Raw genomic sequence first — 26,823 nt, 5'->3', positions numbered from 1 at the left:
GAGTCCCTCCAAAGATCCCTTCCAACACGACGCATCCTCCACCGCCCCAGCGCCCACAGCCCTACCCACGCCTCAATCCAAGCCCCGAGTGGGTTGAATCTTCCCTCCCTCGCTGCCAGCTCGAGGCCACAGCTTGGAGCCACGGCAGGGTTTTTGCTCCCTTCACTGGCTCCAGATTGTGGCTCTTGTGCTGGTTCCCTCACTCGTAACCAATGAGTCCTGGGAGCTTTTGCCACTCCGTAAATGACTTCGCGGCGAACGCAGGGCTCAGAGTTGGGAGGGTTGGGGAGATGAGGAGGAGGATGGAGAAGAGAAGCTTGGGGGCGGGGGGGGGGAAGAAGGAGAAAGGGGGGGTGGGTGTGGAAAAGAGGTGTTTGCAAAGGCTGTTCACTCGGCTGCATTTTAATTTCCTTTTCAATCTTGTCCCAATTAATTTCGCTGAATTAATCTGGCGGAAGCCGACGTCGGCAGCGGCGAGGCCGCGGCGGAGCGAAAGGCTTCTGTCTGGAGATGAAATAGAGGCTCATATAAAAAACCCATCTGGTGTGCTTGGAACACGCCTGGTGGTGCTGCTGCTCTCGCTGCTGCTGCCGCTGCTCCGGTCCTGGCTGACATTTCCCAGCCTCGACAGCAGGGGGGAAGGCAAAACAACCCCAAAGCGATTCGGGGGTTAGTGGCCGGCGGGAGCAGGGAAGTCATCCTGCCCCTGTGCTCAGCACTGGTTAGGCCACGCCGTGAGTGCTGTGTCCAGTTGAAGAAGGACATTGAGAGACTGGAATGTGGCCAGAGAAGGGCAAGGAACCTGGGGAGGGGTCTGGAGCACAGCCCTGGGAGGAGAGGCTGAGGGAGCTGGGGGTGTTTAGCCTGGAGAAAAGGAGGCTCAGGGGAGACCTTCTTGCTCTCTCCAACTCCCTGAAGGGAGGTTGGAGCCAGCTGGGGGTTGGGCTCTTCTGCTAGGCAAGCAGCACCAGAACAAGAGGACACAGTCTCAAGCTGTGCCAGGGGAGGTTCAGGCTGGAGGTGAGGAGAAAGTTCTTCCCAGAGAGAGTTGTTGGCCATTGGGATGTGCTGGCCAGGGAGGTGGCGGAGTCACCATCCTTGGAGATGTTCAAGAGGGGATTGGATGTGGCACTTGGTGCCATGGTCTAGTCAGGAGGTCTGTGGTGACAGGTTGAACTTGATGATCTTTGAGGTCTCTTCCAACCTTATTGATTCTGTGATTCCCTGGAGGGGGAAGTGTTGTGGGGTTGGTTCTCTTCTTGTAGAGGCATAGAATAGCTTGGATCAGGGAATTGGTTGGGTTGGAAGAGGTCTTTAAGGTCGTTGAGTCCAACCTTCAACCCAACACCGTCGTGGCTGCTAAAGCGCAACCCTCAGCACCACATCCAAGCAGCTTTGAAAGCCCTCTGGGGATGGGGACTCAGGCAAGCAGCACCAGAACAAGAGGACACAGTCTCAAGCTGTGCCAGGGGAGGTGCAGGCTGGATGTTAGGAAGAAATTCTTCCCAGAAAGAGAGATTTGCCATTGGAATGTGCTGATGCAGACCAGGCTGCTGGTGGCCTTCTTGGCCACCTGAGCACACCCTGGCTCATCTTCAGCCAGCTGTCAACCAGCACCCCCAGGCCCTTTTCTTCCAGGCAGTTTCCAGCCACTCTGTCCCAAGCTTGGAGCCTTCATGGGGCTGTTGTGACCCAAGAGGAGTTGGAAGGGACCTTCAAGAGCATCTAGTTTCAATCCCACTGGCCCAAGTGGTTCAAAGCCTCATCCAGCCTGCTCTGAAACACTTCAGGGGATAAGGTGTCCGCAGTTTCTCTGGGCCACCTGTTCCACCCTCAGAGTAAAGAACTTCCTGATCTAAATCCTCAGCAGCCCCAGGGCTGTGGGTGGTGCAGGATGCTGTGACAAAGAGGATGCTTGGCCCTGCCCTGGGATAGTGGCACCGTTGCCACCCACCACATCCCTCCTTGGAGTGGTTCCTTTGCTGGCATGTCCCCAGAGCCCCTGAGCCCTTCCCTGAGTGCCTGTGCCAGTGCTGGGAGGCTTTGATCAGGAGCCCAGGGAATGCCACTGTCAAGGGCTCTCCCCACCCTCTCCCCATCCATGGTTTAGTTGATTAGGTGGTGCTGGGTGATGGATTGGACTTGATGATCTTGAAGGTCTCTTCCAACCTGGTTAGTTCTGTTCTGTTCTGTTCTGTTCTGTTCTGTTCTGTTCTGTTCTGTTCTGTTCTGTTCTGTTCTGTTCTATTCTATTCTATTCTATTCTATTCTGTTCTGTTCCCCATCCTCTCCCCATCCTCTCCCCATCCTCTCCCCATCCTCTCCCCATCCTCTCCCCATCCTCTCCCCATCCTCTCCCCATCCTCTCCCCATCCTCTCCCCATCCTCTCCCCATCCTCTCCCCATCCTCTCCCCATCCTCTCCCCATCCTCTCCCCATCCTCTCCCCATCCTCTCCCCATCCTCTCCCCATCCTCTCCCCATCCTCTCCCCATCCTCTCCCCATCCTCTCCCCATCCTCTCCCCATCCTCTCCCCATCCTCTCCCCATCCTCTCCCCATCCTCTCCCCATCCTCTCCCCATCCTCTCCCCATCCTCTCCCCATCCTCTCCCCATCCTCTCCCCATCCTCTCCCCATCCTCTCCCCATCCTCTCCCCATCCTCTCCCCATCCTCTCCCCATCCTCTCCCCATCCTCTCCCCATCCTCCCTGCCAGATCTGACCAGCAGCCTCCGTTGCACCTCCAGTGCCACCAGCACTTCATCAGACCCTGGCACCACAGGGCCAGCAGGGCTGGGGCCAGGATCACCACCAGAGCTGTCTGAGCTGCAAACCCCACGCCCCACCTCCTCCCCCCCCCCCCCCCCCCCCCCCCTGCTTTGCAAGGACCCCCCCAAAACCTCTTTAACCACCTTGGGCTAATAGAGAGGGGGATTCATTTAAGGGAAGGGGGAGGGGGGACAGGCATCATTCCAGTCGCACTCCCCTTCCCCCCCCCCCCCCCCCAAGGCATCGTGTCCGCGGCAGTGTCCCTGTCCCCGGTCCCTCGTCCCCTGGCTGAGTGATTTGTAGGTTATGATAATTATTTGAATGCAGCTCGACTTCCTATTTTAAGTGGGCTTAGTTGGATGTGACAAGCGGGCCATAAAACCGGATAAGTTAATTCCCTCAATTGCTTTCCATGGAAGCAGGAGAGGGGAGGGCGGAGAGGAAAGGAGGGAGCGGGGCCGGGGGGGGTGGGTGTCGTGTTCCCATACCCCAGCCCCTGAGCCAAAGGAGTGTGGTGACATCTAGCGGCATTCTGCGCCTGGGCTCGGGGCTGGCTCGGTGGTGGGAAGAAGGGAAAAGGGTTAGGGGGTGGATGAGGGCGGGGAGGTGTCCGTCTCCCCCCACTCCCGCCCCCGTTCAGCATGCACTGAACCTTGTGTGTGATGAGAGCAGTCAGGGCTCAGCCTCCCCCCTCTCCGGGGGTCTCTTTGGCGAGGCGGGGTGTGGAGATTGAAGGAATGGTTTAGGTTGGAAGGGACCTTCAAGATCAGCCAGTTCCAGACACCCACCAAAGGCAGGGACCCCTCCCACCAGCCCAGGTTGCTCAAGGACTCATCCAAGCTGCCCTTGAACAGCCCCCCAGGGAGGGGACAGCCACAGCCTCCCCTGGGCAACCTGTGCCAGAGTCTCCTTCCCCTCACTGGCAGGAATTCCTTCCTGATCTCCCGTCTCAATCTGCCCTCCTCAGGCTTCACAGGCTGTCCCCCTGCCGTTCCCCCCCTTCCACCCCCCCACAAAGGGGTCTTGGTGATGTTTGGCTCCCCGTTACTGACCCCTCTTGGAGGCTCCCGAGTCGGGAGGGCTGGGGCCGGGACAGCGCTGGGGTCAGCTGGAAGGCAACGGTCAGCCACCGGTCAAATTCAAGCGAGGAGCATCCTTCCCCCGCCGGCCCCTCAGCCCCCCCGGCAGGAACCAATCGTCCAGAACGAGCCCCTGGCAGCCTCATTCTTCCCAGGTAATTTTTATAAATGAGGGGACACCCATTGCTGGCGAGGACAAAAGGGTGGCCGAGCGCCGGGGAGGCAGCGCCGGCCGTGCCCAGCACCCACCAGGCTCCCATCCTGCGTCCCCGCCGCCGCCTCAGCCACGGGGATTCAGCTGCGCAGCCCTGCTGCTGCAGCCCAGATTTTGCCCCCAGCTCTGAGGACTCACCCGCGGGTCCCTGCTGATGCACCTCAGGCTGTGCCCCATGCTTTGGGAAGCCTCAAATTGTGCCCCAGCCACGGGGACTCAACTGACCTCCCTGATGCTGCATCCCAAACCATCCCCATCCATGGGAGCTTATCCCCGGTGCTGCATCCCAAACCATCCCCATCCATGAGAACTTATCCCAGTGCTGCATCCCAAATCTTCTCCCATCCATGGGAGCTTATCCCCAGTGCTGCATCCCAAATCTTCCCCCACCCATGGGAGCTTTGTCCCCAGTGCTGCATCCCAAACCATCCCCATCCATGGGAGCTTATCCCCAGTGCTGCATCCCAAATCTTCCCCCATCCATGGGAGCTTATCCCCGGTGCTGCATCCCAAACCATCCCCATCCATGGGAGCTTATCCCCAGTGCTGCATCCCAAGTCTTCCCCCATCCATGGGAGCTTATCCCCAGTGCTGCATCCCAAACCATCCCCCATCCATGGGAGCTTTGTCCCCAGTGCTGCATCCCAAACCATCCCCCATCCATGGGAGCTTATCCCCAGTGCTGCATCCCAAATCTTCCCCCATCCATGGGAGCTTATCCCCAGTGCTGCATCCCAAACCATCCCCCATCCATGGGAGCTTTGTCCCCAGTGCTGCATCCCAAACCATCCCCCATCCATGGGAGCTTATCCCCAGTGCTGCATCCCAAATCTTCCCCCATCCATGGGAGCTTATCCCCAGTGCTGCATCCCAAATCTTCCCCCACCCATGGGAGCTTTGTCCCCAGTGCTGCATCCCAACTTCTGCCCCATCCATGGGAGCTTTGTCCCCAGTGCTGCATCCCAAATCTTCCCCCACCCATGGGAGCTTATCCCCAGTGCTGCATCCCAAACCATCCCCCATCCATGGGAGCTTATCCCCGGTGCTGCATCCCAACCTTTGCCCCACCCATGGGAGCTTATCCTCAGTGCTGCATCCCAAATCTTCCCCCACCCATGGGAGCTTTGTCCCCAGTGCTGCATCCCAAATCTTCCCCCATCCATGGGAGCTTATCCCCAGTGCTGCATCCCAAACCATCCCCCATCCATGGGAGCTTTGTCCCCAGTGCTGCATCCCAAATCTTCCCCCATCCATGGGAGCTTATCCCCAGTGCTGCATCCCAAACCATCCCCCATCCATGGGAGCTTTGTCCCCAGTGCTGCATCCCAAATCTTCCCCCATCTATGGGAGCTTATCCCAGTGCTGCATCCCAACCTCTGCCCCATCCATAGGAGCTTATCCCAGTGCTGCATCCCAAATCTTCCCCCATCTATGGGAGCTTATCCCCAGTGCTGCATCCCAACCTTTGCCCCATCCATGGGAGCTTATCCCCGGTGCTGCATCCCAACCTTTGCCCCACCCATGGGAGCTTATCCCCGGTGCTGCATCCCAAATCTTCCCCCATCCATAGGGACTCACCTGCAAAGCTGCCTCCCAAACTGTGCCCCATTCACAGGGACTCCCTTGAAGTCCCTGCTGCTGCATCCCAAGTTTTCCCCCATCCCTGCAGGTCGCTCCTGCTGCATCCCAACCTTTGCCCCATCCATGGGGACTCATCCCCAGGGCTGCCTCCCAGCCTGGGCCTCATCCACAGGGCCTCACCTGACATCCCTGCTGCTGCATCCCAAGTTTTACCCCATCCTTAGGGACTCAGCCCCAATGCTGCATCCCAGATTTTGCCCCACCCATGGGGCTCATTCCCAATGCTCCCTCCCCCCAAACTGTGCCTCATCCACAGGGGTTCAGCTGACATCCCTGATGCTGCATCCCTAGTTTTGCCCTGTCCTCTAGGACTCAGCCCCAATGCTCCATCCCACTTTTTACCCCATCCATGAGGACTCACCCACACATCCCAAGGGTTTTCCCCACCCCACCCCCCGTGCTTCTCCCTCTTCAAGCCCTCTGCACTGCTTGACTTTGATCCCTAGGGATCTCTTGGTCCCCCACGGATCAAAATCATTCATGGGGCAGTGTTGATGGCCATGGATTGAAGCTTGAGGAGGGCAGACTGAGACTGGAGGTGAGGGGGGAATTCTTTCCAGTGAGGGTGGGGAGAGCCTGGCAGAGGTTGCCCAGGGCAGGTTGTGGCTGCCTCCTCCCTGGAGGTGTTCAGGACCAGGCTGGATAAGGCCTTGAGCAAGCTGGGCTGGTGGGAGGTGTCCCTGCCCATGGCAGGGGGTTGGAACTGGCTGAGCTTGAAGGTCCCTTCTGACCCAACCCATTCTATGGCTCTGTGAATAATCCAGCAGGGACAATGTGGTGGCCTCATCCCTTGTGGCTGTGGTACCCCAACAGCATCCTTGATGACCTTGGGGTGCTGCTGAGCTGTTCCTCTCCAGCACCTGAACCTGGGGGCTCTGCTGGGGGTGGGGGGGGTCCAACTGTTGACCCTCCTAGATTCACAGAATGGGTTGGGTTGGAAGGGCCCTTGGAGACCATCCAGTTCCAAGCCCCTTGCCAGGGGCAGGGCCACCTCCCACCAGCCCAGGCTGCTCAGGGTGCCTCATCCCACCTGCCCCAACCCATCCCCAGCCCCGCACAGACAACCTGTTCCAGTGGCCTCAGCACCTTCCCCCTGGGAAGAACTTCCCTCTGCTCTCCAGCCTGAACTGTGCCCTCCTGAAGCTTCAGAGATGTTCTCTGAGCATTTCTTTGGCAGGGGGAGGTGGAGGGGGGGGTGTTGGGGTTGGATTTATAATGAATGCTGTTAAAGACTCTGCCTTTGACAGAGGTAATAATAAATTCACGGCTAAAGACAGGAGTTTAATTCCTCAGACCCTCCAATACTGCACAGAATAAACTCCATCCATCAGCCAGTAATTTTTTACCACATAAATCTCCCCAACGAAGCAGCAGAGGCTGTTGAGGCTGAAATATTGGGGATTTATGGGATGTTCCCAGTGGTAGGATCCCATTCTGGAGGTTTCCAGGCGAATATATTATGGGTGAGGGAAAGGGGAGGGGGGGGGGGGGCTGGGGAGAGAGGGGGGGGGAGGAGGGAGTTTGTGTCTTTAAATGTGCCAATCTTCCCCTTTTCCCCCAGCCCAGCTCCTCACCCAGCTCCTCCCAAGCCAACTCTGCCCTTAGAAATAAGAAGAAGGATATTGAGGGGCTGGAGGTCCAGAGAAGGGCAACAAAGGTGGGGAAGGGTCTGACCAGCAGCTCCTCCCAAGCCAGCTCTGCCCTGATTGTTCCTAAGAAGGGCACTGAGGGGCTGGAGAAGGTCAAGAAGGGCAACAAAGGTGGGGAAGGGTCTGACCAGCAGCTCCTCCCAAGGTAATTCTGCCCTGATTGTTCCTAAGAAGGGCATTGAGGGGCTGGAGAAGGTCCACAAAGCTGGGGAAGGGTCTGGAGAACAGGGCTGGTGAGGAGCAGCTGAGGTCCCAGGGGCTGTTTACCTTGGGGACAAGGAGGCTGAGGAGAGAACTCATCGCTCTCTGCAACTCCCTGAACGGAGGGTGGAGCCAGGTGGAGCTTGGTCTCTTCTCCTAAAGTGGCAGGAAGAGAGGAAATGGCCTGAAGCTGCACCAGGAGAGGTTTAGGCTGGAGATGAGGAACAGTTTCTGTCCTGCAAGAGCAGTCAGGCACTGGCACAGGCTGCAGCTGCAGCAGGAGAGGTTTAGGTTGGAGATGAGGAACAGTTTCTGTCCTGCAAGAGCAGTCAGGCACTGGCACAGGCTGCCCAGGGAGGTGGTGGAGTCCCCAGCCCTGGAGGTGCTCAAGGAAAGTGTGGCTGTGGGGCCAGGGTTTGGTGGCCATGGTGGGGCTGGCTTGCTGGTTGGATTGGATGATCTCAGAGAGCTTTTGCAAGCCAAAGAGTTCTCTAACTCTCTGTGCTTCTCTGACATCCCCACCTAGAGCAGGTTGCTCAGAGCCCCATCCAGCCTGACCTTGGACATCTCCAGGCACAGAGCCTCCAACCACTTCGAATTGTTAGGGTTGGAAGGGACCTCAAGGGTCATGGGCAGGGACACCTCACACTGGAGCTGTGCCAGGGGAAGTTTAGGCTGGAGGTGAGGAGGAAGTTCTTCCCAGGATGAGTTATGTGCCATTGGGATGTGCTGCCCAGGGAGGTGGTGGAGTCCCCACCCCTGGAGGTGTCCAAAAAGGGATTGGATGTGGCACTTGGAGCCATGGTTTAGCTGCTCAGGAGGTGCTGGGTGACAGCTTGGGCTTGATGATCTCTGAGGTCTTTTCCAACCTTATTGATTCTATGGCTCTGTGATCAGATCAGGTTGCTCAGAGCCACATCCAGCCTGGCCTTCAAAACTGTCAGGGAAGTTTTTTGCCCTTCCCCCTGGCTGGGCAACCCTTTCCCACCCTTCCACCTCCCTCCTAGCCAAGAACAACTTCTTAACACCCAACCTCTGTCCACCCTTCTGCAGTTTCAAACCACTGTGGCCACTAAGCCGCCTCCTGGAGGTCTGTGTTTGGCTGAGCCCTGTGGAGGCCTCCTGGTTTCCTTTGCTAATGGGAGGGAGCAGCAGGCAGGAGAAATCTTTGCTCATTAGAGAGAGGCAGAGCTAATTAGAAAGCCATGTCCTGCTCCATGAGGCATGGGTAACATCTCAGCCAATTGCTGGGGCTAACATTTAAAGCTCTGCTCCTGCAAAATGTCACCTCCAGTCCTGCTTTCATTAGAGGCCAACTGATGGATGGATGGAGTCAAAACCTCCTCAGCCCAGGCATAAGAAACCCCTGAAGTTTCCCTGTGCTGTAACTCAGTCACCACCCTGCCCTTAGATTCACAGCATGGCTGGGGTTGGAAGGGGCCTTTGAGATCAGCAGGGTCATAGAAGCATAGAATGGGTTGGGTTGGAAGGGTCCTTCAAGGTCATCAAGTTCATGGAGTCATAGAATGGTTGGATTGGAAGGGACCTTCAAGATCAGGAAGGTCTTAGAAGCATAGAATAGGTTAAGTTGGAAGGGACCTTCAAGGTCATCAAGTTCTCCCCTCTTTTTTCCTCCCCTCTTTCCCTCCTCCCCTCTCCTTTTCCCTCCCCTCTCCTTCTCCCTCCCCTCTCCTTCTCCCTCCCCTCTCCTTCTCCCTCCCCTCTCCTTCTCCCTCCCCTCTCCTTCTCCCTCCCCTCTCCTTCTCCCTCCCCTCTCCTTCTCCCTCCCCTCTCCTTCTCCCTCCCCTCTCCTTCTCCCTCCCCTCTCCTTCTCCCTCCCCTCTCCTTCTCCCTCCCCTCTCCTTCTCCCTCCCCTCTCCTTCTCCCTCCCCTCTCCTTCTCCCTCCCCTCTCCTTCTCCCTCCCCTCTCCTTCTCCCTCCCCTCTCCTTCTCCCTCCCCTCTCCTTCTCCCTCCCCTCTCCTTCTCCCTCCCCTCTCCTTCTCCCTCCCCTCTCCTTCTCCCTCCCCTCTCCTTCTCCCTCCCCTCTCCTTCTCCCTCCCCTCTCCTTCTCCCTCCCCTCTCCTTTCCCCCCTCCCTTTTCCAAGCTGCTTCATCTGTAAATGAACAAACATCTTGATTTTATAGCCTCTTGCTTTGTAACTCTGAGGAAGGGGAGGGGGAAGAAGGGGGGGGGGGGGGGGGGGGGGAGTAGTGGAATGCCTAAGTAAGACTTTAATTCCAAATTCATTTAGGCAGCAGCCATGAAGTTGTCACAAAGCAGAATGCAGTAGTTAATTACAATAACAGAAGTGGATCTGGAGATGTCCTGGGGTAGCTATCACCAAATCACAGCCTCTGCTCCCCACCTCCTGCTCCTGCAGTGCTGGTGGCTGAGGCACAGCTGAGCTGCTGCCGGAGAGGAAGCGTCCTGAGCATCCTGCTCGCACAGGCTGCCTCCTCCTCCCTCCTCCCTCCTCTCCCACCCAGCCCCTGCTGATTTGGGACCCTCAGCATGAGTTTGGCCACGTGGAGGGACCTGAGGGTCCCAGCTCTGGCTCCTGGCTCTGACCTTGGGGTCCCAACTCTAGCTCCTGTTTCTGTCCTGGGGTTCCAGCTCAGGTTCCTGCTTCTGATCTGAGGGTCCCAGCTCTGGCTCCTGGTTCTGACTTGGGGATCCCAGCTCTGGCTCCTGGTTCTGACCTGGGGATCCCAGCTCTGGCTCCTGGTTCTGACCTGGGGATCCCAGCTCTGGCTCCTGGTTCTGACCTGGGGTTTCAGCTCTGGCTCCTGGTTCTGACCTGGGGTTTCAGCTCTGGCTCCTGGTTCTGACCTGGGGATCCCAGCTCTGGCTCCTGGTTCTGACCTGGGGATCCCAGCTCTGGCTCCTGGTTCTGACCTGGGGTTTCAGCTCTGGCTCCTGGTTCTGACCTGGGGATCCCAGCTCTGGCTCCTGGTTCTGACCTGGGGATCCCAGCTCTGGCTCCTGGTTCTGACCTGGGGTTTCAGCTCTGTCTCCTGGTTCTGACCTGAGGATCCCAGCTCTGGCTCCTGGTTCTGACCTGGGGATCCCAGCTCTGGCTCCTGGTTCTGACTTGGGGATCCCAGCTCTGGCTCCTGGTTCTGACCTGGAGATTCCAGCTGTGGCTCCTGGTTCTGACCTGGGGGTCCCAGCTCTGGCTCCTGGTTCTGACCTGGGGATCCCAGCTCTGGCTCCTGGTTCTGACCTGGGGATCCCAGCTCTGGCTCCTGGTTCTGACCTGGGGATCCCAGCTCTGGTTTCTGGTTCTGACCTGGGGATTCCAGCTCTGGCTCCTGGTTCTGACCTGGGGTTCTCAGCTCTGGTTTCTGGTTCTGACCTGGGGGTCCCAGCTGTGGCTCCTGATTCTGACCTGGGGTTCTCAGCTCTGGTTTCTGGTTCTGACCTGGGGGTCCCAGCTGTGGCTCCTGATTCTGACCCAGTTTGTCTGGGGGCTGCCAGTTGTTACAGAAAAGGGCTGGAGCTGGCCAAGACTGGGAATGGGGTTTGGGGTAGTGAAGGGCATCTGCTTCCAGTGACTCCTTGTCCTGGGGCAGAGGGGACACCTGGCTCCCAGTGACCTTCTCTCTTGGAGGGGAGCACCCACTCCCAGTGATCCCCTGTGCCAGGGCAGAGGGGGACCCCCACTCCCAGTGACCCCCTGTGCCAGGGCAGACAGACCCCCACTCCCAGTGACCCCCTGTGCCAGGGCAGAGGGGGACCCCCACTCCCAGTGACCCCCTGTGCCAGGGCAGACAGGGACCCCCCACTCCCAGTGACCCCCTGTGCCAGGGCAGAGGGGGACCCCCACTCCCAGTGACCCCCTGTCCCAAGGCAGACAGGGACCCCCACTCCCAGTGACCCCCTGTGCCAGGGCAGACAGAGACCCCCACTCCCAGTGACCCCCCTGTGCCAGGGCAGAGGGGGACCCCCCACTCCCAGTGACCCCCTGTGCCAGGGCAGAGGAGGACACCTCCTCCCTGTAAGCCTCTCTCCCAGTTCCCTCTCCCATCCCAGCAAGAGCAGCAGGTCCCCAGGGGTCCCTCACCTGCTCCCCACAGCCATCTCAACCATCCCCAGGGGGCAGGCTGGGTGCTTTCAGGGTCCTCAATGACTTAAGAGCACAAATGACAATGGGAGCAGGAAGCCACCAGCTTGTGCTGGGGTCAGGCTTGGCACTTCCTGGGGTGGCTGTGAAGCAGACTGCTGGCTTTGGCTGGGGTCTGGAGCACAGCCCTGGGAGGAGAGGCTGAGGGAGCTGGGGTTGCTTAGCCTGCAGAAGAGGAGGCTCAGGGGAGACCTTCTTGCTCTCTGCAACTCCCTGAAGGGAGGTTGGAGCCAGCTGGGGGTTGGTCTCTTCTCCCAGGCACCCAGCAGCAGAACAAGAGGACACAGTCTCAAGCTGTGCCAGGGGAGGTTTGGGTTGGATGGTAGGAAGAAATTCTTCCCAGCAAGAGAGATTGGCCCTGGGGATGTGCTGCCCAGAGAGGTGGTGGAGTCCCCATCCCTGGAGGTGTTTAGGAAGAGCCTGGCTGAGGCCCTTGGTGCCATGGTTTAGTTGCTCAGATGGTGCTGGCTGAGAGGTTGGCCTGGATGATCCCAAAGCTCTTTTCCAACCTGGTTAATTCTCTTCTATTCTTTGCAAGCTCCCAGCAAAGCCCTGGAGCTGTCACTTCTCCCCCCCCCCCCGAGCCTCCATCCCTTCTCCCAACCCAGCAGCCACCACCAGCCCCTTGCTGTCCTCCTCTACCCCCTTTTACCCACCCCCACCCCCCCGATCCCATAATGCCAACCAAAGGCAGGGGGGGTGGAAATAATAGTGGTGACCTTTGCAGGGCAGCAGCCCGGGGAGGGGTTACCCCCTGGAGGTTATCTTGATAACATCTCCCCACATCACCAAGCTCTGGCTGCTTTCCTGTCCCCTCCTGGGGGGGTGGGACAGGAGGTGGGGGTGGGGATGAAAGGTTCAGGGCAGGCTGGCTGCTGGCACACAGAGGGGCAGAGGCTGGGGCCACGATTATCCCGAGGCCCTGCCTTTTCTTTTCCCCCACAGGTCACAGGCAGAGTTTAACTCAGATGGCTGCTCATTTCCATCAGGCTGGGGAGTGCTGGGGACTGGAAAGGAGAAAATAATTGGCTGCAGAACAAATTTAGGAAATGGAGTGTGTGACAAAGCAAATAAAAAGCTCTCCTGGGGTTTTTTCCTCTCCCCCTCTCTTTCCTCCTCCTCTCCCCCTCTCTTTCCTCCTCCTCTCCCCTTTTCTTTCCTCCTCCTCTCCCCCTCTCTTTCCTCCTCCTCTCCCCCTCTCTTTCCTCCTCCTCTCCCCTTCTCTTTCCTCTTCCTCTCCCCTTCTCTTTCCTCTTCCTCTCCCCTTCTCTTTCCTCTTCCTCTCCCCTTCTCTTTCCTCCTCCTCTCCCCTTCTCTTTCCTCTTCCTCTCCCCTTCTCTTTCCTCCTCCTCTCCCCTTCTCTTTCCTCCTCCTCTCCCCTTCTCTTTCCTCCTCCTCTCCCCTTCTCTTTCCTCCTCCTCTCCCCTTCTCTTTCCTCCTCCTCTCCCCTTCTCTTTCCTCCTCCTCTCCCCTTCTCTTTCCTCCTCCTCTCCCCTTCTCTTTCCTCCTCCTCTCCCCTTCTCTTTCCTCCTCCTCTCCCCTTCTCTTTCCTCTTCCTCTCCTTTCCCAGTGCCAGGGAGCAAAGAGGACACGGATGGGTGGGAAGGAACCAAACCTGAGCTCTGTTTCCTCTCCACCTCTTCCCCTCCACCTCTTCCCCACCACCTCTTCCCCACCACCTCTTCCCCTCCACCTCTTCCCCTCCTCCACCTCTTCCCCTCCTCCACCTCTTCCCCTCCTCCACCTCTTCCCCTCCTCCACCTCTTCCCCTCCTCCACCTCTTCCCCTCCTCCACCTCTTCCCCACCACCTCTTCCCCACCACCTCTTCCCCTCCACCTCTTCCCCTCCACCTCTTCCCCTCCACCTCTTCCCCACCACCTCTTCTCCCCCTCCCAGTCCTTTCCAACTTTCCCATTCGAGTTGCTCCTCCAGCTCGGAAGTTTGCCCGTTGAAAAATGGTCATTTCCCTTCCCCCCCCACCCTCTACCCCCTCCCCAGCTCCCCCCCTCCTCAAAGCACGTTATTAAAATGCTAATTTAAAAGAAAAAGGAGTTAAATATCCAGCGCTGGTGCAGTCTAATTGCAGCCATAATGAGCTCTCTAAATGTGAGTGCCCCTGACACACGGAGAGCATAAACAGCCCCGAACACATCATTAGTGCTCCCGTTCATTTATTCTGCCGACCTGCCCGTGACCCCCGCGGCGGGGCTAGGGGGCTTGGAAAAGGGAGGGGGGGTAGAGAGGGAGCAGGTGGAACCGCCCCGCTCCTGCCCCCAGGGATGCGGGCATGGAGCCGGGAGCGGCTGCCATGGCAACGCCGGGGGATGCCGCACCCGCCCTTCCCTGAGCATCCCTGCATCCTCCCACCCCCGCTCCTTACCCCTCCCCTACCCCTGCATCCCCTCACGGACCCTGCGTGTCCCCTGCGTCCCCTCATGGACCCTGCGTGTCCCCTGCATCCCTCCCTGCATCCCCTCATGGACCTTGCCTGTCCCCTGCATCCCTCCCTGCATCCCCTCATGCCCCCTGCCTGTCCCCTGCACCCCTCCTGCATCCCCTCACGGACCCTGCGTGTCTCCTGCATCCCCTCACGGACCCTGCGTGTCCCCTGCGTCCCCTCATGGACCCTGCGTGTCCCCTGCATCCCTCCCTGCATCCCCTCACGGACCCTGCGTGTCCCCTGCATCCCTCCCTGCATCCCCTCATGGACCCTGTGTGTCCCCTGCGTCCCCTCATGGACCCTGTGTGTCCCCTGCGTCCCCTCATGGACCCTGTGTGTCCCCTGCATCCCCCCCTGCATCCCCTCATGGACCCTGCGTGTCCCCTGCATCCCCCTCCTGCATCCCCTCATGGACCCTGCGTGTCCCCTGCATCCCTCCCTGCATCCCCTCATGGACCCTGCGTGTCCCCTGCATCCCCCTCCTGCATCCCCTCATGCCCCCTGCGTGTCCCCTGCATCCCTCCCTGCATCCCCTCATGGACCCTGCGTGTCCCCTGCATCCCTCCCTGCATCCCCTCATGGACCCTGCGTGTCCCCTGCATCCCTCCCTGCATCCTCTCATGCCCCCTGCGTGTCCCCTGCATCCCCCCCCGTATTCTGTCCCCCTGCATCACCTCATGGAGCATCCCCCCCTCCCCACCCCCCCCGCTGCATCCCCGCCCCTCCCCCGCCTCACTCTCACGGACCCGGCGCATCCTCTGCACCCTCCCGGCGCCACCTCAGGGACCCTGCGCATCCCCTCCCCTCCCCTCCCCCCGCCCCGTGTGGCCTCACGGACCCCACGCCCTGCACCACGCCCTCCCCCTCGACTCCCCCCTCCCTATCCCCTCTTCCCCCTTCGTCCCCTCATGGACCTGCGCCTCCACTGCACTCCCTGCCCGGAGTCACCTCGTGGACCCCTGGCATCCTTTGCAGCCTTCCTCATTCACCTCCTGGACTCCCCACACCACCTCAGGGGCCCTGCACATCCCTTTCACCCTCTCTGCTCTCCTGCTGCATCCCCTCATGCCCCCCCCTCCCCCGCCCTCACTCCTGCACCCCTCACACATCACCTCATGGACCCCCACCCCCACTACCCCCTGTGCACCCCTCTTGAACCCAACGTCCCCCTGGACCCTCCTTGGACCCCACTCACCTTCCTTAGACCTCCTTCATCCCTCCTGTTCACACCCTCTGGACCCCCTGCCCCCCCTGGAGCCGTGGGGATGGCTTTGGGACGGGCAGCACTCAGCAGTCCAGGGAGACAGGATCCATGGTTTGGCTTGGAAAGGACCTCTAAAGGTCACCCAATCCAACCCCCCCCGCAGCCAGCAGGCACAGCCCCAGCCAGGGCAGGCTGCTCAGAGCCCCAACCAACCTGAGCTGGGACGGTGCCAGGCATGGGGGCAGCTCCTACCTCTCTGAGCAGCCTGGGCCAGGCCCTCCCCCACCCTCAGGGGCAAACATTTCTCCCTTCTCTCCACTCTCTTTGAGTTTCAAACCATCCCTCCCTCGTCCTGTCCCGACAGGCCCCCCCTTTTTGTTATTAGTTTTGCACAGAACCCCCTTCCTTTGGGTATTTTTTTCGCCCAAGCCCCCTCCCCTCCTTTTTTCCTCCCCCACAGCTCCCTTTTTAGTATTATTTTCACCTTCAACCCCCCCTTTTTAACATCATTTTTACTCCCAACCCCCCTTTTTCCTCACTATTTCCACCCCCCGCCCCCTTTTCATCATTATTTTTCCCCCCACCCCCCCCTTTTTTTATTACTACTTCCATCCCTGACCCCCCCTTTTTATCATTATTATTACTCCCACCCCCCCTTTTACTGATTATTTTCACACTCAACCCCCACTTCTATTACTATTCCCACCCCCAACCCCCCCTTTTTATTACTGTTTTCACCCCCTACCCACTTTTAATTCCCATTTTCCCCCCCCACACCCCCCTTTTTATTACCATTACTTTTGCACCCCTCCCCCTTTTTATTACTGTCTCCCCCCAACCCTCCTTTTTATTCTTCTTCTCACCCCCACCCCCCCTTCTTTATTACCATTTCCCCCCCCAGCCCCCCTTTTTATCCTTCTTTTCACCCCCCACCCCCCCTTCTTTATTACCATTTCCCCCCCAGCCCCCCTTTTTATTCTTCTTCTCCCCCCCACCCCCCCCTCTTTATTACCCTTTTCACCCCCAACCCCCCCTTTTTCATCACTCCTTTTGCCCACCTCTCCCCTTTACTTCTGCCTTCTTGCCCACAAACCCCTTTCTAACTATTATTTATCCACGTAACCCCCCCCTTTATTTCCCCCCACACCCCTTTATTCACACCCCCCACCCCCCACCCCCCTTCTTGCTCTCCGCCGTGCACTCTCGATGAACCTGGGAGCTCGTAGCAATGGCCCTTGAAGTGCGCCGGGGAGGTGATTTAGGAGCATATTAAAGGCAAAGTGGAGCTTTCGAAGGGGCTCCTCTCTCAGGGAGAGCTGGAGAAATACGCGGCACAGATGGGCTCAGCAGATTAAACGTTTCCCTCACATTTTTGTCGGGGTTTTGTGCGTGTGTGTGTGTGCTGTGTGTGTGCTGTGTGTGTGCTGCGTGTGTGCGCGGCGGAAGGTGCCTGAGGCTGCTTCGGGGCCGCGGTCGCAACCCAGCCAGCGAGCCGCCAGCAGCCGCCGCAGCCGCAGCCCGCGCCGGGGCTGGGAAGCGGAGAGAGGTTTGATGGCAGAAAGATTAAATCCAGTCCCCCCTCTTCCCCAGCCCCGCCGCCTTTTTTTTCCCCCTACTTGGGTTCCCAAAGTCATCAGCCCCCCACTTTTATCTTCTACTTGTGTTCCCTAAGTCATCAGCCCCCCTTTTATCTTCTATTTGGGTTCCCTAAGTGTTCAGCCCCCCCCTTTTGTTTCCTACTTGGGTTCCCAAAGTCATCAGCCCCCCTTTTATCTTCTACTTGTGTTCCCTAAGTCATCAGTCCCCCTTTTGTTTTCTACTTGGGTTCCCAAAGTCATCAGTCCCCCTTTTATCTTCCACTTGGGTTCCCTCAGTGTTCAGCCCCCCCTTTTACCTTCTACTTATGTTCCCTAAGTCATCAGCCCCTCCATTTTTTTCCTACTTGGGTTCCCTAAGTCATCAGCCCCCCTTTTATCTTCTACTTGGGTTCCCAAAGTCATCAGTCCCCCTTTTATCTTCTACTTATGTTCCCTAAGTGCTCAGCCCCCCTTTTATCTTCTGCTTGTGTTCCCTAAGTCATCAGTCCCCCTTCTATCTTCTACTTGTGTTCCCTAAGTCATCAGCCCCGCCTTGTTTTCCTTCTTGTGTTCCCAGTCATTAGCCCTGCCCCCTTTTTTCCCTACTTGTGTTCCCTAAGTCATCAGCCCCCCTTTTATCTTCTACTTATGTTCCCTAAGTCACCAGCCCCCCCATTTTTTTCCCTACTTGTGTTCCCTAAGTCATCAGCCCCCCCTTTTTTTCCTTCTTGGGTTCCCAAAGACAGCAGCCCCCCCCCCCCCCCCCCTCTTTTTTTTTCCTCTACTTGGGTTCCCAAAGTCATCAGAGCCATGGAGAGGATGGGGCTGAGGATGGTTGTAGGGCTTCTCTCTACAGATAAGCTGAGAGCAGGCTGCAGAGAGCTTTCCTCTCCATATTGTCATGGAACCAGAGGGTTGGTTTGGTTGGAAGACCTCCTGGTACCGTGGAGTTCAACCTTCTACCCACAACCACTACACCCTGTCTCAGAGTGTGATGTCTGCTTGGTTTGGGTAGAGAATTGCAGAGTTGTTTGGGTTGGAAAAGATCTCTGAGCTCATTGAGACCAATCATTGACCCAACCCCAGCATGGCCACCAAACCCTGGCCCCAAGTGCCACGGCCACAGGTTTCTTGAACCCCTCCAGGGATGGGGACTCCACCACCTCCCTGGGCAGCCTCTTCCAACCCCTGACCACTCTTGCAGGACAGAAATTGTTCCTCATGTCCAACCTAACTCTCCCCTGGTGCAGCTTCAGGCTGTTTGCTCTTGTTCCATCACTTGATTGTTTAGCCTGGAGAAGAGGAGGCTGAAGGGAGACCTCTCTACAGCTCCCTGAGAGGAGGTTGGGGTGAGGTGGAGGTGGTCTCTTCTTCCTAATAGCAGGTAATGGAAGGAGGGGAAATGGCCTGAATTTGTGCCAGGGGAAGTTTAGGTTGGACCTGAGGAACAATTTCTGTCCTGCAAGAGTGGTCAGGGCTTGGCACAGGCTGCCCAGGGAGGTGGTGGAGTCCCCATCCCTGGAGGGGCTCAAGAAACCTGTGGCCATGGCACTTGGGGCCACAGCTCGGTGGCCACAGTGGTGTTGGGTTGATGGTTGGACCTCAGTGACCTTGGAGATCTTTTCCAACCCAAACAATTCCCTGATTCTCTGATTCCCAGTCACATCCTTCCCTTTCCAGCAGCTCCCAGTCCCCCAAGGGCAGCTCAGCCCTGGATCATCAGAGCCTCTCGCGGCTCCCAGCTGGTCCTGGAGGTAGAGAGATGTATGGGTGACACTCCTTGGTGTCGGCTGACCCCTGGCATTCCCACCATAGCTCATCCAGGAATGAGATCCCTACATTTCCCTAACAATAATGGATGACAGCCAGGCACTAATAATGGGGCTGAGCAATCATAAACCGATAAGCCCCTGACCGATTGGCTTTTCCTTCAGCATCCATCACAGCATCATTGATCTCCTGTGCCAGGGGAGGTGATGGATGGAGCTCCCTCCAGCCCAAGGGGGCTGCTGGAGGAGTGTGGTGGCAAAGAGGGCTTGGGAGGACCAGTGAGGAGGGAAGATGGGCACAGGGAGGCTCCTGCTTCTCAGCCAAGGGCAAGGGGTGGATGTTGGAGGGGGTAATGGGAGCTTGGTGGAGCAGCTGCGTGTTGAGGGGCTGAGCAGGCAGTTAGAGAACCACAGCATCCCAGCATCCCAGGGGTTGGAAGGGACCTCTGAAGATCAGCCAGTCCAAGCCCCCCCTGCTCCAGCAGGGCACCCACAGCAGCTTGCCCAGGAGCACAATGCCCAGGGGGAGTTGGAAGCTCTCCACAACCTCTCTGGGCAGCCTGCTCCAGGCCTCCGGCACCCTCACCCCAAACAACTTTCTCCTCCTGCTCAGATGGAACCTCCTGGGTTCCAGTTTGTGCCCCTTGCCTCTTGTCCTGTCCCTGGGCACCATTGAGCAGAGTCTGGCCCCAGCCTCTTGCCCCTCAGCCTTTTTTCTTGCAGAGCATTGCTCAGATCCCCTCTGGGGCTTCTCTTCTCCAGGCTCTCAGCCCCAGGGGCTCTCAGCCTTTGCTCCTCACAGAGATTTTCCAGGCCCCTCAGCAGCTTTGCAGCCTCCCCTGGACTCTCCCTGTCCCTCTTGAACTGGGGAGCCCAGACCTGGACCCAGTCCTCCAGCTGTGACCTCAGCAGCTCAGAGCTTGGGAGGACTGTGAGCTGCCTCCCTTGATGGTTTCCATGGCCTCCACTTTCCTCCAGCTGTGATCTCAGCAACTCAGAGCTTGGGAGGACTGTGAGCTGCCTCCCTTGATGGTTTCCATGGCCTCCACTTTCCTCCAGCTGTGATCTCAGCAACTCAGAGCTTGGGAGGACTGTGAGCTGCCTCCCTTGATGGTTTCCATGGCCTCCACTTTCCTCCAGCTGTGATCTCAGCAACTCAGAGCTTGGGAGGACTGTGAGCTGCCTCCCTTGATGGTTTCCATGGCCTCCACTTTCCTCCAGCTGTGACCTCAGCAGCTCAGAGCTTGGGAGGACTGTGAGCTGCCTCCCTTGATGGTTTCCATGGCCTCCACTTTCCTCCAGCTGTGACCTCAGCAGCTCAGAGCTTTGGAGGACTGTGAGCTGCCTCCCTTGATGGTTTCCATGGCCTCCACTTTCCTCCTGCTCGGAGCATCAGCTCTGCTGGATGCTGCTGGAGGAACTACAGAGCAAGGCAAGGAGAGAAACCAGGTTGTGGCTGGGATCTTGCTGTTGGGGTTGGGTTGTTGGGGTTTGGGTTTTTTTTCCCCCCCCTCCTCTTTTCCTCCTCCCTGGTGGCTGGAGATGAGCAGCAGGAAGCTTTATATGGCCCCATGCACCCAGCTGCCATCAAAACCCTGCTGGTGGATGATTATCCAACCAGCGTCTGCTTCGGGGGCGCCTGGCACCGGGGTGGGGGCTGGGGGAGAAGAGCTGCCAGGGGTTGTCTTCCTTCTGGGAGAAACCCACAGCACTGGGGGGAGGGAAACCCCAGAATCTGGGGAACCCAGAAATTTGGGGGGAAACCACAGCAGCTGGGGGGGAAAACCACAGGGTTTGAGGCTCAATCAGAGCGTTCTGGGGAAGAGTCACAGCATTTGGGGAGCCCTCACAGGACCTTGGGGAGCAATCACAGCACTTGGGGAGCCCTCACAGAGTCTTGGGGATCAATCACAGCATTTTGGGGAGCAATCACAGGACCTTGGGGATCAATCAGAGCATTTGGGGGGGGCAACCACAGCATTTTGGGGAGGAATCACAGCGTTTTGGGGAGCAATCAGAGCATTGGGGGGGGCAACCACAGCATTTTGGGGAGTAATCAGAGTATTTTGGGGGGGAATGACAGCATTTTGAGGAGCAATCAGAGCATTTTGGGGAGCAATCAGAGCATTTAGGGGAGCAATCACAGCTTTGGGGGAGCAATCAAGAGCATTTTGGGGGAGCACTCAGGGCATTTGGAGGAGCAATCACAGCTTTTGGGGAGCAATCAGAGCATTTTGGGGGGGAATCAGAGCATTTTGAGGAACAATCAGAGCATTTTGGGGAGCAATCAGAGCATTTGGGGGAGCAATCAGGGCATTTGGGGGAGCAATCAGAGCATTTAGGGGAACAACCACAGCTTTTGGGGAGCAATCAAGAGCATTTTGGGGGAGGAATCACAGCAGTTTGGGAGCAGAACGAGGCCATGGTGGCTGGGTAGAGGCTGGCTGGGCAAGGGGCGGGGGGGGGGGGGGGAATGGCTCCTGAGGTGTTGGTTTAACACTCCCCACCACCCCACCCCCCCCCTTAAATCCATCGGCTTCCCAGTTTGCTTGACCCTGCTGCCTTGCCGAGCTTGGGGGTTTTGCTTTGCCCCCTCCCCTGCCTGATGCCCTCAGGGGCTCCCGGGCGCAGCAGCAGCAGCACCTCTGGGCGCTACCTCCAGCCCCTTGCCGAACACCTGCTGAAGGTTTAGCACCTTGAGGGGAGGGGGGGGCTGAGCACCTCGCCCCCTACACCGCCGCACTGGGGACCGCCCAGCCCAACCTCCCCGGTCCCATTCGCTTCCCAATTAGCAGCCTCCCAGTCCCTTCTGGAAAGTCGCAGCTAAATTACTTCCCTCCACCACCTCCCTCCCCAAGCCAGTCCAAGCAGGTACCGGAGCGCAGAGGCCCCATTAGCGTGTAATTAGGTAGATTCCAGGCAAAGCCATCCTCCAGCTCCCTCCTCCTCCTCCTCCCCCCTTTCCAAAAGCCTCTCTCACTTAGCGCGATGTAAATGAGCAGCTCCGGAGGAGAGCAGAGTTCAGCCCTGCGCTGGGCTCTCGCCTTCCTCTCTCCCTTCCCTTCCCTCCCCGCGCCAGCGCCAGCTCCAGCTCCCCGGCTTTAATAGTTTAATAAAAATTAGCATAATTAACGAACATCTGTATGATCCAGAGTGGTGCAATTTGGCACTTGGAAACGAGGACTTAAAGATTATTGCCGGGAGTTTAATGTTGTTTTAATTCTTTCTGGCACCGCGCAGAGACATAAAAAGCGCTGGGCGCCGCCGGTCCTTCGCCTGCCTCTCATTTGCATTGCTTTGGGGTTTTTCCACCCCCCCTCCCTCCTCCTCCTCCTCTTCCTCCTTCTCCTCTCTCGGATGAAGAGGACTCGCAGCCTTCTCCCCAGTATCCATCAATCCAGGAATTCTTTCCCAACACTTCGGGAGCGTTCGGGAGACGGCAGAGAAGGGGGGGAGAAGGGAGAGGAGTAAAGGGTGGGAGCTTCCCCCGGCAGTCCGAGGGGAGGGATCCAGGCAGATAGATCCCAGAGTTCTTCCTTCTGCCTTTGTACTGGGATCTTTTTTTTCCCCCTGCTTGCTGGTGAGGGCAGTGGGATGCAGCTCCCATCCTTCCCACCGGGATGCAGCTCCCATCCTCCTCACTGGGATGCAGCTCCCATCCTTCCCACTGGCATCTTCCCTTCCTGCTGGTGAGGGCAGTGGGATGCAGCTCCCATCCTCCTCACCGGGATGCAGCTCCCATCCTTCCCACTGGGATGCAGCTCCCATCCTCCTCACCGGGATGCAGCTCCCATCCTTCCCACTGGGATGCAGCTCTCATCCTTCCCACTGGGATGCAGCTCCCATCCTTCCCACCGGGATGCAGTTCCCATCCTCCTCACCGGGATGCAGCTGCCATCCTTCCCACTGACATCTTTCCTGCCTGCTGGTGAGGGCAGTGGGATGCAGCTCCCATCCTCCTCACCGGGATGCAGCTCCCATCCTTCCCACTGGGATGCAGCTCCCATCCTCCTCACCGGGATGCAGCTCCCATCCTTCCCACTGGGATGCAGCTCTCATCCTTCCCACTGGGATGCAGCTCCCATCCTTCCCACCGGGATGCAGTTCCCATCCTCCTCACCGGGATGCAGCTGCCATCCTTCCCACTGACATCTTTCCTGCCTGCTGGTGAGGGCAGTGGGATGCAGCTCCCATCCTCCTCACCGGGATGCAGCTCCCATCCTTCCCACTGGGATGCAGCTCCCATCCTCCTCACCGGGATGCAGCTCCCATCCTTCCCACTGGGATGCAGCTCACATCCTTCCTACTGGGATGCAGTTTCCATCCTTCCCACTAGCATCTTCCCTTCCTGCTGGTGAGGGCAGTGGGATGCAGCTCCCATCCTTCCCACTGGCATCTTCCCTTCCTGCTGGTGAGGGCAGTGGGATGCAGCTCCCATCCCTCCCTGCTCCTCCTCTTCCAGCTGCAGCCCAGGGGCTTGACTCAGCTGTTTGCTGTGGTAGGGCTGCCTGGGGAGCATCAGAATCCTAATGTGGGGAGTATCAGGATCCCAAACCAGGGAATATGGAGATCCCAACCCAGGGAGTATCAGGATCCCAGCCCAGGGAATAACAGGATCCCAAGTCAGGGAGCATTGGAATTTCCATCCCAGGTAGTGTCAGGACCCAAACCCAGGGAGTTTTGCCCCCAGGATCTGGGGGGAAACCCCACATAAATCTGGGGAGGGGACACATCACCCAGGCGTGGTCCACGTGGAGAGCTCCAGGCTGGGCCCTGGGACATCCCAGGGGTTGCCACCAGAAACCCAAAGCCCCCCAAAGCCTCGGGGGGTGAGGGGAATGCTGAGCTCCTGAGCAAGCCCCAGAGCAGAGGGGAAGAGCAGGGCAGGAGGAAGGAGTGGAGGGAGGTTAGGAAGGACATTGAAGGATTCACTGGTGGGGGGAGGTGGGGCTGGGGGCGCCTGGGGGCTGCTCTCTCTAGAGCCAGAGCCAGGAAGGGACCTGCCCCACGTGCCCTGCCCCAGCACTGAGCACTGTGTCCTCCCCAGGAGTACAACCCCTACGGCTGGTGGGTTGGAGAGCTCAACAACGAGGTTGGCATCGTCCCCAAGGACTACCTGATGCCAGCCTACGAGCTGGGGGAGCAGTGAGGATCGTGGCAGCCCAGGTAAGGGGGGTGGCAGCTGCTGGGGATGGGGCATGCAGGTGGGTGCTGGGGAGGTGGCTCCGTGCCTGGGCTGCCCCAGCACCTCCAGGGTGCTGAGCCTTGGGGACTGTCTCTGGCTCCACCTCCTGCTCTCCTTTGTGCTGGTGGCAGCAGGCAAGACCAGGAGCCACAGCTGGAGCTCGGGGCCAAGGCCACCCTGCCCAGGGGCCCTTCCTGGGTATCAGATGGGAAAAGGACAGCAGCCACCCCCATGGGACCTGGAGGGCTGTGTGGCAACCAGCACTGACACCAAGCAAAGGAGTTTGGGCCCCAACAAATCCCTTTAGGGAGGCACTTGGGGAAACTGAGGCACAGGGCAGGGCTGGGAAAGCAGAGGGGCTCTGCAGCTAAGCTGGAGGTGGAGTCCTGAGGGCAGCAAGACCTCTGAGTTCTGGAGATCTTCCACCCTCCTCATCCCCTCTGTGCCTGCAAATCACCAATGTGTGAGGCCCCAGCAGCCCCAGCCTGTGTTTCAGTGGCCCCTTCCCCACCATCACCCTTCCCTCTCCCCCCTCCTCCCCAAATCCAGGTGCTCCTCTCCCTGGCCATGCTGAGATACCACCACCAGCAGCCCCAGCCTCCCCCTGGACCCTGCTGCACGAAGAGAGACCCAGGTGCCAGCACACAGCGTGCCCCAGAGCCCTGCTCTGCCCCCTGGTACCCTCTGGGATGCCATCTGGGCACGGGGAGGGCGCAGGGTGGGGGCTGGTAGCCCACAATAAAGCCATTTTCCTCTCCCCATTTGGTTGCTCCACGTTTGGCTGTGGGGCTGGAGCTGGGTGTAGGCAGTGACCACCACCCCCCTCGCCCCCAGCCCCAGCTCTGAGCACCCCCAGAGCTCTCTGGGTTCAAGCCCATCTCGGTCTGTAACTGAGGGCTAAGCCAGCGCATCCTCACCCTCCTCCTCCTCCTCCTCCTCCCGCACTTGGCTGAAGGGCCACTAGGTGGTGGTAAGAACCTGCTGGCTGCAGCCTTCCCGGGGAGGGTGCCCCAAACCCCCTGGGCTGCACCGGAGCAGCCCCCCCGGCCCAGGCACACACCACCCACCCCCCAGGCCTCAGCCGGCAGCCCCTGGTGCCAAGCCAGGAGCATCCCCCCCGGGGTCGGCCAAAGGGCTGCTCTGAAGCACAGCTGGACAGATGTTGGGAAGCCAGGCAGGAAAGAGGGAACTCAGAGGGGTGCAAGAGGCTGTGGGGGTGCAGCTGAGCTCATCCCGGTGCCAGCTGCCTCCCCAGGCTCCTGTCCCCCCCCGCCCCCCCTCAGGCAGGGCCTTGGTGTGGAGGATGGGGTTGGGATGCCCCAAGCTCGGCTTGGCAGGGCACAAGCCTGGCCCAGATCCCATCAGTGCTCCCAAGCTGCTTGTCCAGCCCTGGATCTCCACAGGGAGGGAGCCTGTGGCAGGGATTTGTGCTCCTGGAGAGGGAAATGCTCCCTCTGCTCTGCACCCTTGGCATGAGGCTCAGCCCTGCCTCAGCCCCCTTCCCTCAGCCAGTGAGGAACAATTCATCTTGGGGGGGGGGGGGGGAGGGGGCAGTGTCCCTGTCTCCAGCATCATTCCTGGGATCCCAGGAGGGAAGGAACAGATGCTCTTGCCCAGGGAGATGTTCTGCTGCAGAAAGGATGAAGGGCTGGGGACTGGACACCTCTGCCCCAGCCCAAGGGGCAGGATGTGGCTCTTTGCCCCCTGCTGTCTCTCCTGCTGCTCACACCAAGGCCTGATCCTGCCCCAGACACTCGTCCAGGGTTCCAGGGCTGACATCTTCAAGCTCTGCTGTAGGAGGAGCTGGGGAGCAGGGATAGAAAGAAGGGAGATGAGAGAGGGAAGCAGGGAGGAGGGATCAGGGACAGGAGAAGGAAAATAGGAGGTTGGAGGAAGGACAAGATAAGGGAGATGGCAGATGGGAGGAGGGAGAGAAGGGAGCTGGAAGCAGGGACAGGAGAATGGAGATGGAAATAGGCACAGGAGAAGGGAGCAGGAACAGGAGAAGGGAGCAGGAACAAGAGAAGGGAGATGGAAGCAGGAACAGGAGAAGAGAGCTGGAAGCAGGCACAGAAGATAGCAGGAAGCAGGGACAGGAGGTAGGAACAGGAAGCAGGAACAAGAGAAGGGAGATGGAAATAGGGACAGGAGGTGGAAGCAGGGACAGGGGAAGGGAGATGGAAGCAGGATCCAGATATGGGAGAAGGAAGCAGGAAGCAGGATCTGGAGATGGGAGCAGGAAGCAGGGACAGGAGGAAGGAACAGGAAGCAGGAACAAGAGAAGGGAGATGGAAATAGGGACAGGAGAAGGGAGCTGGAAGCAGGGACAGGAGAAGAGGGATGGAAGCAGAATCCAGATATGGGAGGAGAAAGTAGGGACAGGAGAAGGGAGAAGGAAGCAGGGACAGGGGAAGGAAGCAGGGACAGGGGAAGGAAGCAGGGACAGGGGAAGGGAGGTGGAAGCAGGATCCAGGTATGGGAGAAGGAAGCAGGAAGCAGGATCTGGAGATGGGAGCAGGAAGCAGGGACAGGAGGTAGGAACAGGAAGTAGGACAAGGGAAAGGAGCTGGAAATAGGGACAGGGGAAGGGAGCTGGCAGCAGGATCTGGAGATGGGAGCAAGCTACTTGGGCCAAGCACAGCCTGCTGCAGCCCCAGCTGGGGTCAGAGCCGGAGCCCCCAGCACGCAGCTCTGGGGGGATCTGGGGCAGGGCAGCTCCACGGTTCGTTTGCCCAGGCTGGAGCTCCAGCCCTGCCAGGGGGTGAGGCTGAGCTGCCTGGCAGGCTGGCCCCCGGCCAAGCAGGGAGGCTGTTTGTCTGGCAGGAGGCTGTCTGTCTGGCAGGCGGTGGGGAGGAGACAGACGTGCCGGGCTGGGAGGGGCCGGAGCCAGCTTCAGCCGCTCCGGGGGCCAAAGGTTAGCCTGGGCAGCTCCCGGTGCCCACCGGCCTCACCCCGCGGAGCTGGCAGGGC

At 58.8% G+C, this 26,823-nt stretch overlaps 1 protein-coding gene across 1 annotated transcript in view; it reads left to right on the top strand.

The window, feature by feature from the left end:
- Nucleotides 1-24,612, top strand: part of LOC137455508 (src kinase-associated phosphoprotein 1-like) — a 43,894-nt gene extending 19,282 nt beyond the window's left edge. Inside the window, exons 4-5 of the mRNA XM_068166398.1 lie at nt 23,716-23,834; nt 24,403-24,612. Coding sequence (XP_068022499.1) covers nt 23,716-23,817 — 102 coding nt within the window. The 3' untranslated portion in view covers nt 23,818-23,834; nt 24,403-24,612. The remainder of the gene's footprint in view (nt 1-23,715; nt 23,835-24,402) is intronic.
- Nucleotides 24,613-26,823: the final 2,211 nt, after the last annotated feature.

The sequence above is a fragment of the Melanerpes formicivorus genome, unplaced genomic scaffold, assembly GCF_026170545.1.
Source record: "Melanerpes formicivorus ecotype bairdi unplaced genomic scaffold, bMelFor1.0.p_v2 SCAF_100, whole genome shotgun sequence".
Lineage (NCBI taxonomy): Eukaryota > Metazoa > Chordata > Aves > Piciformes > Picidae > Melanerpes > Melanerpes formicivorus.
This window is presented reverse-complemented; position numbering and strand designations above follow the sequence as displayed.